This window comes from Engraulis encrasicolus, chromosome 10, assembly GCF_034702125.1.
Source record: "Engraulis encrasicolus isolate BLACKSEA-1 chromosome 10, IST_EnEncr_1.0, whole genome shotgun sequence".
NCBI lineage: Eukaryota > Metazoa > Chordata > Actinopteri > Clupeiformes > Engraulidae > Engraulis > Engraulis encrasicolus.
Genome location: NC_085866.1, coordinates 55,513,876 through 55,531,120, shown reverse-complemented (window position 1 = coordinate 55,531,120; position 17,245 = coordinate 55,513,876). Strand labels below are relative to the sequence as shown.

Genomic DNA, 17,245 nt, shown 5'->3' with positions numbered 1-17,245 from the left:
CCCACCCACGGCTGAAGAATAGTGAGCCCTAATGTAGCCTCTTACTGCAGATGGGGTCGCTGGCGGGCTTATTCACTATGCTGAAAATGCTCAACTATATCACAACAACATTGCTATGATATTTACGAGAGCCTTAAGTACCAGATTAAGGCAGAGCCATTACAATTTAAATTAAAAGACAGTAAGGCTATAGCAGGCTTTGCGAAAAGGTGTTAAATGCCATTGTTGACAAATTGACAGAAACTATTAAATCAATGAGTTAAACAAACACGGTAATATGAGTAACAGAGGCCTATGGCATTAATATACTAAGAGTCTTGATTTTGTTTTACTTAAAGCAAAATATTAGGAGCTAAGTTGTGAGGAACTGGACTAACCTGATTATCATTGACTTTCATATCTCTTCGAGACATGGTCTGACCATCAGCATAACAATTAACATTTCCCAAACGGCATCGTTGACCCACCTCCGTTGGTTAACTAATGGTTGTTTGATTCCCGACAAAGTGGGAGGAGTTCCCGATTTTTGACCATCAGCATAACAATTAACATTTCCCAAATGGCATCGTTGACCCACCTCCCTTGGTTAACTAATGGTTGTTTGATTCCCGACAAAGTGGGAGGAGTTCCGGATTTTTCATGAGCTCAGAAAGTACTTGCATTGCTCTTGACCTGGGCCTCGTTTCCGAAAGGGCCTTAAGTACTACTTAACGCTACGTGCTACTTAAGTTCACACGTAACACCATCGTAGAGCTCACGGAGCGTTTCCCAAAGCCAACTTAGCAAAGAACCATCGCAGGTTGACACGTAACTCTAAGAGAAATCCACGAGTGGTCTGGGGTAATCTTAACGTGCGAAGATTGATCGTAACGGCATGGCACAGTGGAGACACCCACAGGATATGAAGGGAAAAGAAGTAACTTGCGCATAAGATTGCTGTTTTAAGACGCGAGTGGCATGGCGCAGTGGAGACACCCACAGGAAAAGAGGAAACTTGCGCTTCAAGTTGATGTTTTAAGACGGGAGTGTAAATATCATGGCACCACAGTTGACACTGTAACGAAAATAAGAAGGTAACATTAATTGTGTAAATGTATTAAATAAAAGCAATGTGTTTGGGAAATATTTTACTGGCAGTAAAATAGTTCAGCTGTGTTTGATAAATCAGGGCATTATTAAGCTGTGATCAATCATAATTTGTGTGGGTGCTTCGTGAACAAGAACACGGCATCCACACGCAAAATAAATAGGGGGCTTTGGCGACCAGAGACAAGAGTGGTGATGTCGGAAGGCCACTACCGAAACATTAAAAAAAAAAAAACGGTCAGCGAGTCGTTGCGCCCTCTTTCATTTTCAAGTAGCCTACCCTAAGAAAGGGAAGGCGACGCAGAAAATACACGATAGTTGTAGGCTAAGGGTAAACTATGACATAAAAAAGGCAGCGATGGGGATTCGTGTAAATTTTTTGTTTTAATAACAGCAGACTGCCGTGAAAAATGTTCCTCACAGTTGTTAAAGCCTTAGGTGCGCGGTAGTTTGCGCGCCGCTCCCCAAATGCGCATCCCAATTTGGAACTCCTAGGCCTACTTGTCTTCTTAAATATTAAGCACGGTAGCCAACTGCACACGCTTTGTCTGGTTTAACGGCGTAGGCCTAGCTCATGGTTTTGCATGATTTCATTGTGTGTGTGCATTTTATTTCATTTACCAACAATAACTCCTGTCGATAGTTGCAAACTGCTACAAATGTAGTCCCACCCTTATAGAAAACAACTTTTCATACTGACACACGCCTTACATTTTGTAAATGGTTTAGCAGCATGACGGCGCAGTTCACTCCGAGGACACTTCAGCACCACATATGTGGACAGCGATCCTTAAGAGCGACGCTACGAATGATCTTAGAGGCTGTGCACGGGCGTTCATGTACGAGTGTCTTTGGGAAACAGTCGTAGGAAATCTAAGAACATTCGTAGGATCACTGGTTAACGACACACGTAAGGCTAAGAACCATCGTTATCGGGAAACGAGGCCCTGACTAGTAGCAATACTGAAGGTGTTGCATCACTAGGAGGGCACGGCCTGGCTAAAACTGGGCTTTTTTCTGAGGCGTGAAAACAGTAAACTTCTCTTCAATTTTTCTTCTGTTCTGGCTGATGGAGAATAAGGAGCTATGTAAAGGCCTATGTATAGCATTGACAAGCAGCTGTACACCATATCTCTCATTGTGTGACATGAAAGGGGCACCAGGGTGGGTCACACTGTAAAATCAAGGTGTGAAGAGAAGTGAGAGTGATTATGGTCACATGATCCAGACAGTATTCAAGCATTCAAAAGAACAAAGTACATTGTGCTTAAATTACCTAATTGTACCTAAATTAACGAGAATATCCACAGGCAGGAAAGTAAAAGTGCTCCCCCTAGTAAGAAATTAGCATTTTCAAAATTTGTCATTGAAATAAAAAATGAGCCCAAGTACTTAACGTATGTTTGGTAAAGACATTATTTGAAACCATTACACTACATTAAATTTAGCAGATGCTTTTACATGCCATTCACAAACCATATACAAGTAAGTCACATTGTGTGTGTGTGTGTGTGTGTGTGTGTGTGTGTGTGTGTGTGTGTGTGTGTGTGTGTGTGTGTGTGTGTGTGTGTGTGTGTGTGTGTGTGTGTGTGTGTGTGTGTGTGTGTGTGTGTGTGTGTGTGTGTGTGGCGTTTTGTTTTGTATTCAGTTTGAGATGCTTGCTGCTCGTCATCTAATAGGCTATGTCATGTGCACATGCAGTTGTTGTTGGTGGTGGTGTGTGCTTTGTCTATGTTCGCATTTTGGCAAAAGGCAGCTACTCTGATGGTTGCTTTGCTTTGAAATGCACCTGTCGTCAGAGGTGCATCTTGTCACCAGGCTCGAGGTAGCCGCTTAGGGCCCCCAAGCCTAGGCTATTATGGTGAATAACAGCTAAGACGATAAATTCTTTAACATTTTCGCTCCCAACTTGCCCTAGAATCGGCGCTGCCAGTCGTGGTGTTTTTTTGTTTGTTTGTTAAGTTCGAGATGCTGCGTGTATTCTATTTCGGCGCTGTGTGTGTCTGTGCGCGTGTGTGAGACAGCGCACACTGTCCTGCCATGTTTAATGTAATGATTTTTGTGATGGCTTTGGGCTGCGCAAATGGTCAAATAAGAAAAATAATTACTGGTGCCCACCCTTGGATTTCATAAGCCCGCCTTAACCCATTGAGGTCTAAGTGCCCTTGAGAGGGCAATTTGACATGTCTCTAAAAACAAATCTGTAACTCTGTGAGTTTTTGTCATTGAAACACATACGTTACACCATTAGAAACCTCAGACCTTCCAGATTTCAAATATATATATATTAAATAAATTATATAGCTGGCCCAATTTAAAGAAAGTGAAAAGAAATCTTCGCATATTCTGTACTCTCTGCCTGTAGCAGCCACACCTATAGCTATTCACATGTAAAGTACCAGTGCTTGAGTGGCTATTCAGAGGTGACAACACGCCCCTTTCAGGTAGGGTAAACACAGCAGACGTAGAGTGACAGGGGGGTTGGGGCTATCAGAGCACATGGGGATTGACAGGGGGGTGTGGGCCATTAGAGGTTTTTCACACCTAAGTCTTATCTCATTAGTATTCAAATGAGACAGGCAGTGGCAGTGACATAGTCATTCTTTTTTGCATTTTGTATGAAAACAACAAAACATTTCTAAATGCCCTTTTCACTTTTATGCTGCCAACACATTTGTTTACAAGATTCAAACTTCAAAAGTCTTGGCTAGATATATTTATTGTGTGTTTTCTTGAACTTTTTGAAGACGTCTGAACCCTGTTTTTTTGTACAGTTGTGTTTATACTCAATTTAAATAAAACATGTTTGTATGACATCCAATTTTTTTTCAGATTATTTCTTGTCAGGCTTTTCACAATACAACCATATATTCCACTTTTGCATAGATGCTTACTGTTAGCTGAAAATACTTGAAAATGTCAGGGTGGTGCAAGCAGCCTAAAAGCCTCTGAAAGGCCTTAGACCTCAGAGGGTTAAGAATCAGTTCTGGCGACGGGTCTGCATACAAGGTTGGTAAAATGAGCCCTAGTGCTTGAAGTGTGTTTGGTCGTGATATTATTCAGGCACATAACAGGTGGGTAGGCAGTGAGAGTGGAGAGCAGGGGGTGATGGAGGATCCAGGCAGGCAGTCACATCTGTGATTACCTGTGGCTCCTGGCCCTCTGCCATATGCCTACAGCTGAAGCACAGCAGTGGCAATACCCTTCTGCCACCCAGTGCTTTAATACATAATGTAAAAATTGTTTGGTATTTGCATTGGTTGTTTTCTTTTCCATGTTTCATTCCACGAAATAGCATCCATTTTCATCATTCAGTGTTGGCGAACAACAAAGTCATGCAGTGTAAGGAGAGCAATTTGGATAATTTATCTGCACCCCACCTGTTGTTGCAGGTGTTGCAAGTTATTTTTGTATTGATTTACTAATCCGTTTCCTCTATTTCCTCATTACTCAATATACTGTACGGCCTATTGCTGAATTGCAAAATGACTGCCAACTACTACATATTTTGCTTTCAGTGCATAGAACATGAACTAAATCATGGTATTTCTCAAACACCAAGAGCAGTGAAGAGTTGCTATGGCAACTTTATAGAATACTGTACATTAAAATCAGCAAATCAAGTGACCATAGATCTGTCCTAAACTTAGATTTGTCCTAAATTAGCTCAACTTTAGTGGTGTCAACAATAATCAATTCAGCGATGCAATGCAATGTGGTAGCCTGGGAACTCCCATACTGCCTTTAGTTCTACACAATCGTTTCGATCTGAAAGACACTTGTGATTAGGTCTGGTGTTAACCAGGCAAGCAATGTGGGGCATGGGCGATCCAATTCAATGCGGCAAGTTCCAGAATCGATGCGAATTTTTTTTCAAGTTTCAATTACTTCCGTTGATAATTCGGGAGCAAATGAATGTTAAATTAAATAAAAGAACTTCAAAGCATTGAAAACTGCAAGATTGATACAGAAAACAGCCAATAAATTGTTGCTCAGTATCTGACTACTTGAATTGCCTCATCATGACTGATGAAGCATTTGCTTTGTTTTCAGTAGAAATGTAATGCATTGCAATGCATTGCAGAATTGAATCGGATCGAAACTAATCGAATCGAATTGAATCGAATCGAATTGAATCGAATCGAATCGCTACCTCCCGAATCGAATCAGATCGTGAGGGCAGTGCCAATGCACATCACTACTAAACTTCATTTCCTACGGCAAATTCAGTAAGCAGTCTCCAGATCATATCTCACTTGTGATATGGTCTGGTGTGTACCAGGCAAGCAATTACCAGGATGCAAGCATTAAAGAACAAACAACGTCCTTTGCACTTTATGCATTAAACATTATAATTGACGAAAAGGTCTGAGCTTGTTTTTGCACACCTCTGCATGTGTAAACTTTAGATAACAAAACCCACTTGGCTTCATGTGAAAAGGTATGAAATGCAATGCCAAATACTATGCTGGTTCACTGGATGGTAGAATGTAAGTGGCAGCATATTTTACTTCCTGAAGCACCATGGGTTGTGCACTCTGCCCGGTTCCTGAACCCTTCTAAGGTACTGCACTTAAGGAATGACTCACCTTGTAGCTGTCTCTCTCCCCCCCCCCAATTTTAGTAGTATGACTATCACCAGGAGTGAGTGAGTAAGGGAGAGAGAGAAAGAGAGAGAGAGAGAGAGAGAGAGAGAGAGAGAGAGAGAGAGAGAGAGAGAGAGAGAGAGAGAGATAGAGAGAGAGAGAGAGAGAGAGAGAGAGAGAGAGAGAGAGAGAGAGAGAGAGAAATAATAATAATAATAACTCATAATTACAGTCCACTGTGGGATGAACCAGGGGAAGGACATCCTATTATTTAAAGTCAGAAAAGGTTAGGCTGCAAGGGGAACTAATATCATAGTGAGTAGCCTGCTGAAACTGTAGCTCACAGAGCCTGGAGTTCAGAACAACAAGCTCTCAAAGCTCTCTGGCTACCGAGTGTCACAGCAGAAAAGCCTGCAGCAGCAGCAGCGGCAGCAGACCCATTTGTAGCTTCCTAAGACTGCCTTGCCATGCCATCTTCAAAGCACCCACTGCTATCACAGCTCATTGGGTTCCCTTTTTTCTCTTTCTTTCTTTTTCCCCCTCTTTTCCCTTTTATTTGTCCTTTTCTTTTTTCTTGTTGAACCGAGGTGATGTTGGTAGAAGGGCGTAAGAGGGGTGCTGATCAAAGCATGTCAGTCTTAAGGCAACCAGCACTGCAGAAGAGGATACCCTGTGGCCTGCCACTGCAGAAGGGGATGGATATACAGTTTCTTGCTCCACCGTTTAAAACCATTGGCTTCATGGCAGCCCTCGGCTCTACTGGGCTCAGGCAAAGAGGTGCATGCAGAGTACTGACAATCTTTGACTGTGGCAGGCAAATGCCAATTCATTATGTTTGATTTTCTGTAGCTCCTCTTTTTGCAAAGCACTACATACCAGGTGTTTACATAATACCATGGAGCATGTAGTAACATAATGGTACTTCAATGCTTATTACAGGACCTACCATAATAAATAAATACAGTAGGCTACAGGTGCAATTTCAAATATTGGTAAATAGTGTACTTTAAAGAGGTAAAAATGAATAGACTCAGTCAGTTTGAAAGAAAATAACTACAGAGTAGTGCCTTTATTTCAAGCCTTAAAACATAAAAAAGATTTTTGTTTCCCATTTCAGAAATGTGTTCTTTCCTCATGTGAGAAATTGAATAGACCTAGTAACTCATCTGGGCTTCCTTGGTAAGGTCACATGCCTGATTTCCTCTATTTAATTACATGAGACATCGGAAAGGCTCCGTCCCTAATGAATGCCATTAGTCTGTAGGGCTGACAAGATGAGACACCTCTCCATGGACATGGCAGCGAGAAGAAAGTCAGCACAGAGCATCTCACTTGCTCTTACTGGTGAGGTTGTGGGAAGATGTAGTCTGATAAACAATCACATATCAGGGGTATGCAGTTTTGCCTTTTTAGAGAACACTCTTGAGAAAACAGGGTGTATGACTTTTAATCACATTGGCAGTAATGACATTTGTAATCATCGGCACTGACATTGTTACAATATTTCTATTATTGAAGCGGTCATTGTTGGTTCACACTGCCAGAAAATACTATGCAATTTCAAAGTTATGGTTCTGGTTTGGTTTTGGCGAGAAGTTGCATCGGTCAAATGAAATCGCTATATGAATTATTAAAAACTGTGCCATCCAAGACATATTTTTACAGTGATCTGCAATCAACATTATGCTCTCAAACCAGCAATAATTAGAGGAAGATTTGTGGAATAAATGCATTGCAATCATCCTTTTTGACATATCGCCCTACTCTAGTCAAATTTGTTTTCGCTCCCAGTCTCTTCACTGCAGACAATGTTTCATAAAAAAATCACCTAACGTGCAGCTCCACAAACTGACTAATCTGGGATTCCTGAGTCAGGGAGTGAGTCATGAGCTGTGGGCCAATCACACCACATGGCTCTCTCGCACTTCACATCAGATGAGTGGTTATTAAACATTACAAATATTGCAGCAATCACATTCATGCAGACCTGAAAATAACAATAATAATGTAATCCTAGCATTGACGTAGAAATGGCTTTGCTGCTGAATGTATTTTTCATTTTTTTTTCATTTCATTTTATTTAAACTCGAAGAATCATTGAGAGCCCAGCCCTCATTTACAATGATGTCGAGTAAAACAAACAATTACACATATAAAATCATATATATATACAACATACACAATGCAACATAAATCATATAAGAGGTAAAAATTAAGACAAACTATGAATTAAAACTTATGAGTTAAAACAAGTACAAGTATGTGATAAAAAACTTCCCAGTATTACTTTAAAATGTTCTAATGACACTAAGGCTTGAAGACCTATCCTTTGTTGTAGGGTATTCCAAAGTGAAGGTCCACAGACACTAAAAGCCGTTTTACCCAGTTCAGTGCGGGCATAAGGGACCTCCAGTAAAAAGTTGCTGCTGCGGGTTTGATATGGGTTGGAGTGCCAAACTAAAAGAGATGAAATATAAAATGGGAGTTTACCAGTGAGGGCCTTAAAAATAAAAATAAAATAATGCATGTCCCTTCTGTGAGAAAGTGGAGCCCACCCAACTTTATCATATAACAGGCAATGATGAGTGCTATATGGATCCCCAGTAATAAAACGAAGAGCTGAATGATAAACAGTGTCAAGTGCCTTCAGATTAGAGAGTGGTGCATGTCTGTAAATAACATCACCATAGTCAAGGGAAGACAGAAAAGTAGCTTCAATTATCTTTTTTCTGCAGAAAACAGGAAAGTGATATTTATTTCTGTGCAGGAAAGATAGCTTTTGTCTGAGCGTAGTGACAAGACAGTCAGTATGTTTCTTGAATGTGAACTTGTCATCTAGCCAGATTCCCAGGTACTTATAATGTGATACTCTCTCAATAACAGACCCATCTAAAGTAGATATATTAAAATCATTTTTCATGCCATGCTTAGATCGAGTAAAGACCATACATTTAGTCTTGCTTACGTTAAGTAGAAGCTTAAGACCAATGAGGGCATTTTGTAGAATATTAAAAGACTGCTGCAAATTCTCCAATGCTAGCTGTACAGAATCTGCAACACAATACAAAATTGTATCATCTGCATATAGATGAATAGAGCAGTTGGAAAGGAGAGAGAGTATGCTATTTATGTACATGGTGAAGAGTACCGGACCTAATACTGAACCTTGTGGGACCCCCTTGGTTATTAGCAGGGGGTCAGATTGAGTATTACCCAATTTTACAGTATGGTGTCTGTTTGATAGGTAGCTCTGGAACCATTTACAGGCACTTGCACTAAAACCAATACCAGGCAGAATTTGTAGAAGCAGAGAATGGTCCACAGTGTCAAATGCTTTGGATAAGTCCACAAAGATGGCAGCACAATGTTTTTTCTTGTCAAGAGAAGTGATAATATCATCAATTACTTTAGTAGCAGCAGTGACTGTACTATGTTTAGGCCTAAAGCCTGATTGGAGAGGGCTCAGAATATTATTGGTATTTAGAAATTCTTTGAGCTGATCATTTACCAACTTCTCTAGTATTTTTGAGAGACACGGTAGCTTGGATATTGGTCGATAGTTGTTAGGGTCAGTCTTATCACCCCCCTTGTGCAACGGGGTAATGTGTGCAAATTTCCATAGTGTAGGGACAACTCCAGTGGAAATAGAATAATTGAAAATGTGCAATAATGGCTCTGCTATTATATATGCCGCAGTGCGAAGAAAAAGGGGATCTAGGTGGTCTTCTCCAGTGGATTTGCGACTATCAATTGCTAATAAAGCAGATAGCACTGTATGCTTAGACACAGGATGAAGCCTAAATTCCAGATCATCGTCTCTGACATTGTCTCTGATACACATATCATGTCCAGCCCTAGGCATAAAGGAATGATTATTGCTATTATCAAAACTTTGACTGGCTAAAGAAAAATGTTTGTTAAGAGCACTGCAAATGTCTGATTTGTCTTGTAGTAGACAATCATCAAACTTAATGGAAGAAGGCATAGGTGTAACAGATTTATTGTTTTTGTAATTTACAGCCTTCCAGAATTTTGCAGGATCAGAGTACGAGCTAGAGACAAGGTTAAAGTAATAGTCAGATTTAGCCTTTCTTACAGATAATGTACATCTGTTCCTGATTTTCCTGAAACTTGCCCAGTCAGAGGCATCCTTGCTCCTCCTTGCTAATGACCAAGCCTTATTTCTTGACTGAAAAAGAGAGGAGAGTTCAGGGGTGAACCATGGGTTTGTTCTACTTTTTACTCTTATCTTTTTAAAAGGTGCATGTTTGTCAACAATGCAAATAAATGAGTTTGAGAAAAACTGTAGAGCCAAGTCAGCATCAGGAATTTCAGTTGTGAGATGAATGTCACTTTCATAGAGATCATTTAAAAAGGCTTGCTCATTAAAATGTTTCATAGTTCTTTTAACCAAAATGCGAGGCAGTGCTTTGGTTAGAGTGCTGTGCCTAATACAGGCAATGGGACAGTGGTCACTGACCCCTAAATCAAAAACACCAGTTGCGCTAATTTTGTTCATCTTATTTGTAAAAAGTAGATCAATAAGAGATGATTTGCTAAAGTTCTTAGAGTTTGGTCTTGTTGGATCATTAATAAGTTGATCCAAAAATAGACTTGAGAAAACATCTCTAAGATGTTTGGAGGCATCAGTTAGCCAGTCAATATTAAAATCCCCAAGAACCAGAACTTCTGAGTCAGTGAATCTAGATATCAATTCTGCAAGCTGATCTATGGATTTAGAATCAGCTGACGGGGGTCTATAAATCCCAACTATTATGAAGGAGTTGTTATTGGTGCCATAATAAACCTTTAGTGCAATAAATTCAAAGGATTTAGGTTCACTTAAGGAGTACAGAAATGTGACAGAGAAATGTGACTTCACGTAAATAGCCACACCCCCACCCCTCCCGACCCTGTCAATTCTAAATAAATTGTAGCCTGAAAGGTTGACTTCAGAGTCATCAATTTCACTCTTCAGCCAAGTTTCTGATAAAACCAAGATATCTGTGTTAGTTTGAGCAATTAAAATATTCAAGTGGTCCATTTTATCTCGTTGCAATATACTTCTGATATTGAGGTGGATTAACCCAATGCCTTTTCTGTCCTTAAAAACACATGGATTGTCCAAGCGAACAACGTCAGGAGTAGACTCCAATGGACATGTAGCATTCATGACTTCAGGGCTTAGTCCATTATTGAGAGGGATATCAGGAGAAGAATTAGGAAGGACAGTCTCTGGCAGGGAGATATCAGATATCAGAGATACAGCAGGAGAGGGAGAGCTGCAATTATCAGCAGGACCCATAGTAGAGCTGGGTGTGTTTGTGAACTGGATTGGGTCATGCTGTGTTGAATGTCAAGGTGTGCTGAAAGCAATGAACTGAATAAAGTTGGTGGTTAGCTCTAGTAGGCCCAGTTTGTTTGGATGCACCCCATCAGATCTATATAAAAATGATTTGGTCCAGAATATATCAAAATTAGCAATAAAATCATGACCAGCTAGATTGCAGAATTGTTTCAGCCAGGTATGGAGACTATGTAATCTGCTGAAACGCTCTGAATTACTGGAGCTAAGTGGGATAGGGCCTGACATTATGCAGCGTTTCCCGAGGCTTTCAACAGTGAAACATAACGTCTCCAGCTCATTTTGTAGCTTCACAGAGTTCCGGGCCATGACATCATTTGTCCCCACGTGAGCAATGACAGTGTTTACGGAAGAATGTCTGTTCAATAGAGACGGAATGAGATGAGAGATGTTAATAACCCTTCCTCCCGGGATACAGTACGTGATAGCACTAGGAATAATCAGATCTCTGACAATCGAATCACCAACAATGAGAATTTCAGGAGGGCATTGAACATCGCGGTTAAAGTGTATAGAGGTGCGAGGAGGAAGTTGTAGACCATCTGGACGCTGAGGGACGCTGTCAGCCGTGGACAACGCCGGTGGTGTTTGACACGGGCTATACAAGCTAACGACACCAGCATCATTAGCCAACAGAGGCATCGCAGTAGCCCGATGGCTTGACAAGCTATCCGCTGTTGGAGATGTAGAGGCCATGCAATCTGCTGCGGCCATCGTTGGAGAAGAGATTCTGAGCCGCTTATCAGAAACGCGCTCTGGACTCGAGCCGTCGCTGTCTGCAGACCTGTTGCGCTTGGAGGTAGCTTTGCGAGCTACATGTTGACGCGGTGATGATGGATGGCCTGGCCTGAGCCGCTTATCAGAAACGCGCTCTGGACTCGAGCCGTCGCTGTCTGCGGACCTGTTGCGCTTGGAGGTAGCTTTGCGAGCTACATGTTGACGCGGTGATGGATGGCCTGGCTGGATAGCAGGCGAGGGGCAAGATTCGCTGCCCTGTTCATCCGGACATCCAGATCCACTCCGACGTGGGGCAGGCGACGTAGGGAGATCAGCAAGAGGAGCAAAGGAGTTGTGGAGCACTAGATCCGAAACAGCCCCAGTCCGACACGCCGCGACAGGAGGAGGGCGGCGGCGAGACCTGCCAGCAGCTACCGTAGACCAGGCAGAGCTACCCGGGGCGGGGGTCATGGAGACATCCGTGGAAGGCCCAGGTAGTGGCGGATAATCAAGCGAGGTAAGCCGTGCACCAAGATCTGCTTGTTGTTGTAGAACGACTGAGATAAGTTTCTCAATCGATGCCAAGTCCATTTTTATTTCAGTCCAGACAAGGCCTGTAGACATTGGGCTAGCGTTTTGCCGAACCTCAACAGCCTCAGTGGCCGCCATCGCTACTTTGTCTTGCGTCCTCCTAAGCGTGCTCACCTGGGAGACCTGTGTCTTGTCCCCGTCGGTGACGGCCTCGCCCTGGTACTCCAGCACGCAGGAGTCGATGAAACGCTCCAGTTCCTCGATCTCCTGCGAGCGCGTGCTGCCCGCAGTACACATGCTCTCTCTCTCCACAGATAATGGTAATTATCATTATTTCCACAGATAATGGTAATAATACTGTGCAGAATGCAAGTGGCACCCCAAATACTACTGTAATAACTTAATAACTGTAAAATAGTACCAAATAACTTCGCCTCAGTTCTGGGTGGAAAAAAAGAAAAGTATCACACTGATTAAAGGTCTAGACCGCTTTTGCTGTTGTTTTTGTTTGTTTGTTTGTTTTTGCAATATAGCTCTTGTTTACAATATTTACTTGTGTATGATATATAAAGTATCATGTGCTACTCACCCATTGTAGTTTTGTGCCATTTGGAGCACTCCAAAAGATACTATTTTTTGGTATGGTTAGGTTTGGTTTGGGTGATACTGTATCCATCAGACGGCATTAGTCCAGGGCCCCAGGCAAGTAAATGTAGGCTCTAAATATGCTATTTTTAAGGTCACACTAATAACATGCAGTGAATGTTTTTGGTTTGACACATCTGTGCAGTGTGGAGAAAACTTTTTTCCAGTTTCCTGAGGAAAACTATTGTGTGAGTTTCCTGAAGGCCTCTACTCATAACATCATCAATCCTCCACAGTGCTGTCATTCATTCATCCAACTTAGCTAGACTCATAGCACCGATGTTACAAACCAAAAAAACATTCACCGTTATCAGTGCTACTGTATCATAGTTTATAAATTAAAAAAACAATATATTTAGTGCCTGACAAAAGCCATTTCATAAATATCACCTAACATCACCAAACCCAAAATCTTTGGGAGTGCTCTAAATTACACAAAACTACTATGAGTGAGTAGAAAACTGCATTTCACACAATAAATAAGGGCCTGGTTGCAATAAAATGATCTTGTCCTTTAAGAAGCGAAACATACTGCCATAGGCTACAATAGGTAAATCGCACCCCAGTTTGGTACCAATACCTCTTGTCAACACTCACACTGAAACTTCCAGTTAAAGTTTAAACGTAGTGGAGAAGGGGGAAAAGAAATGAAGCACAACAGTTGTTTGAGACAACAATGTTGTCATTGATTCTGCAATATCGACTGTATTTTGAAATTTGTGAGTAGTTAAAGTAGCACCTTACCGTATTAAAAATGTCTGACAAGTGGTTTCTCCAATGACATGCAAGGATGTCACCACCATGATAACACCACGCCTTTGGACAGCTACGCCATATGACCATAGTTCTGGATGAATTTTCCACATTCATCACAAGAGTCAGCTTATCAACAGCTTATCGCTATGAATAGTCAAGACAGCTACAATAGCTGCTTTAAGTAATCTGTGTTTAAAGTGCAATGACTATTTATTGCATTCTGGGCCAAGTTCAATGTCTCTCTCTATCTCTTTACAGTGTGTGTGTGTGTGTGTGTGTGTGTGTGTGTGTGTGTGTGTGTGTGTGTGTGTGTGTGTGTGTGTGTGTGTGTGTGTGTGTGTGTGTGTAAAGTCACTTGTGTCAGAAGGGCAATTAACCATTTTGGCAAGTCATTTCTGTCAGAAGGGCAATGAACCATTTTGGCAAAGGTCAGGATCACCAAACCACTGATTGCTTAAGACCCTGTGATTTAGGCCTATACCTGCATGCACTTGACAAAATGAAACCAGAAAATGGGGACGAGAAGGTGACAGGTGTAGATAGATAACAGATAGAGGTCAGAGGCAAAAGGTTAGAGGTAGACCAGATAGAGTAGATAGTAGATATAGGCCTACAGTACATACACTGTAACAAATAGCTGTTTATTTACGGCAATTCTGCAACAGCATTCTACTGTTTTTCGAAAAAACAGACAACTACTGTGAAAATATTACTTTGAGTCACATATTGAGCATAAACAGTAAGTACTGCACAATAGCAGTATTCGCCGTTGTGGAAAAAACTAGAGATGCACCGGATCCTGATTTTTAGGATCCTGCCGGATACCAGATCCACTGAATAAGATCCTGCCGGATCCGGAACCAGATACCGGATCCTACAAAAGGGTTGAAACATATAGTCTACTCGCACACGTGGGCCCTTTTTATTACGTTGGCGCAAACTATTTTTTAGACTCATTGGCTTATTGCCACACTGCCTGCAATAGCCGCTTCCAAAGGGATTTCACTCCATGCAGTGATTGGGGTTGTGAAAGACTGAAAAGCCTAGGCTAGACATGCACCAGACCCTGATTTTTAGGTAACATGCCAGATACCGGATCCACTGCTTAAGATCCTGCCGGACCCGGACCCTGAGAAAAACACTATTATCCTGACGGATCCGGAACCGGAACCGGATCCGGTGCATCTCTAGAAAATAACAAGTTATTTTAGGCAGCACCATTGAAACCCATTCATCCTCCACTTGTCCGTGATCACCATCAAACTTCAATACCACCTGAAGAACTGAAGTCATTCTGACTGGTTAGAGATTATCTGATACTATCAAGCATGATGAAACAATTTCTAAGGAAACTACAATACTTAAAAAGTGCTTGATGCAGCAAAGTGTGAGTAGCACATACATTTTGATAGTGATGAAAGTGTGAATGGCTGAAACATTTTAAGAACTTGTAACACTCTTGCAACAAGCATCCCCATCTAAACCAATCTGCTAATCAGTGCCTGGCCTCACCTGAGTAGGGCTGTTATGCCATTATTCAATTACGGGCGTCACCTGCCAAGGGCCTGATGACTCTGGTCACATGGTACTCTTGCACCTGTATATAAATCTGGACTATCAACACTTCAGTTGCTTGCCTGCCTGCTGGCTGGCCTGCATGGCACAGCATAGCACAGCATAGCACTTGTTTGCCTACAAGCTTGCCTACAAGCTTGCTTACATGCTTGCACACTTTCCTCTTTGTGAAAGCTTGCTGTATGTGGCATCATTTGTGGCATTGTTGCATATAATGTGCCTGCTGCAAATTAGGCATTGCTTTGAGAGCTAGCTTGTAGTGCTGCTTGTTTGCTGTGCTACTTGGTGTAAAATAATTTTTTAAAGACTGACCAATGCTATATTCATCATTGGCTCATCAAGAGATACAGTAAAAAGCCCACCTTGCACACTATCAATGTAACATAGCACTGTGTACTCTGAAATTTTATTCATGCCCACACTTTCAAAGGACCACCGCAAACCATTTTCTCAATACAGCATAGCGCCATAGTATCATGCTCAAGGCACTCCAGTCATAGTGAACGATGGGAGGGTGGGGTGGTAACATGGCCAGGGTACCACAGTTATGGAGAATGATGGGTGGGGTGGGAAGTTGCCATGGCCATATTCATGAATACAACTATGACCCAGTATTTGCCTGTCATCACACAGTACAATTCAACTTTTTAACTGAAATGTACTGTTATTTTTCTGTAGAGTACTGTCATTTAACAGTTCAATTGCTGCTGAAAAAATGTTATATACTGTGATACATTAAACAGCAATGAGCTGTATTTGATTTTTGGTGTGAAATAACAGTAGAATTACAGGTAAATATAATTGCCAGTAACTGCCGTTATTTTGCAGGGAAATTTTCTTAGAGTGTAGATAGACAGACAGACAGACAGACAGACAGACAGACAGACAGACAGACAGACAGACAGACAGACAGACAGACAGACAGACAGACAGACAGACAGATAGATAGATAGATAGATAGATAGATAGATAGATAGATAGATAGATAGATAGATAGATAGATCGGTTAAGTAAGAGATTTATGTCCTACCTTGAAGAGGCGCAGGATGTTGGCCACCATGATGGACACGGAGCTGGACGAGGCCCCGATGACCCCCACCACCCTCTCTGGCTTGGTGATGATTGGCGGGCCGCCACTCAGACACTTGACGTCGGTGCTGTCCTTCTCGATGAGCGCCTGGACGAAGGTGAGAGACTGCTCGAGAGCGTGGGTGTCACGGGAGCAGGTGTCCATGATACGTGCCCCCAGCGTGATGTTGGGCAGCAGGTCGTTGTCATTGTTGATGCGGTCCAGGGCGAACAGCATGGCCTCCAGCCGGTGGATGCCTTTCTCCTTCTTCAACTCCCCGCAGGCCTTGCCATCGTGGCCACGTGCATGCACGGGGAACAGGCCACCCAGTGAGATGTCCCCATCGATGCGGATGGAGTTCAGGTTTGGCCCAGGGCCGGGGTGGCCCGGAGGACGGGGCTTTGGACCTGCCAGAGCTACTGGCACAGACGAGAGGAGGACAACAAGGAGGAGGAGGTAGGGAAGGGGAGGATGGTGAATGTGTGTGATCAACCACCTGCAGGAAAATGAGGAGGGAGGATAGCAAGTGGAGGAGGTATTGAAGGAGGTTATGGAGGAGTAGGAGGAAGAGGTGGAGGAGGCAGAGGTACTGGAGGAGGTGGAGGCGGCAGAGGTTCTGGAGGTTTTGGAGGAGGTCATGCTGCTTTTACTTCTGCTTCCACAGCTTTTCCGGCTGCAGGTATTCAGGTCTATGAGGAGGCCCTGAGGCACAGACATGGTGAGGTGGTCAGGGCTAGTCGAGCATCAAAAAGAGACTGTTTGCCTTCGAGTCAAAACCGAATCTGTAGAGAAGAGAGGGGAGTGATGTGTGTCTGTGTGTTGGAGGGGAGTTATGTGCATGCGTTTGTCTGTGTGTTGTAGGTAAAACACAGAACAGAATAAATGGTGTTGTAAGCAGGAGGTGAAGAAACTGGC

At 42.4% G+C, this 17,245-nt stretch overlaps 1 protein-coding gene across 1 annotated transcript in view; it reads right to left on the bottom strand.

Moving 5' to 3' along the window:
* The window catches only part of LOC134457386 (metabotropic glutamate receptor 4-like), a 227,956-nt gene extending 211,302 nt beyond the window's left edge, over positions 1 to 16,654 (bottom strand). The window contains exons 1-2 of the mRNA XM_063209386.1: positions 16,292 to 16,654; positions 14,555 to 14,560 (exon numbers count right to left, since the gene is read on the bottom strand). Of these exons, the coding sequence (XP_063065456.1) occupies positions 14,555 to 14,560; positions 16,292 to 16,567 (282 nt within the window). The 5' untranslated portion in view covers positions 16,568 to 16,654. The remainder of the gene's footprint in view (positions 1 to 14,554; positions 14,561 to 16,291) is intronic.
* Between the last annotated feature and the right edge of the window lie 591 nt (positions 16,655 to 17,245).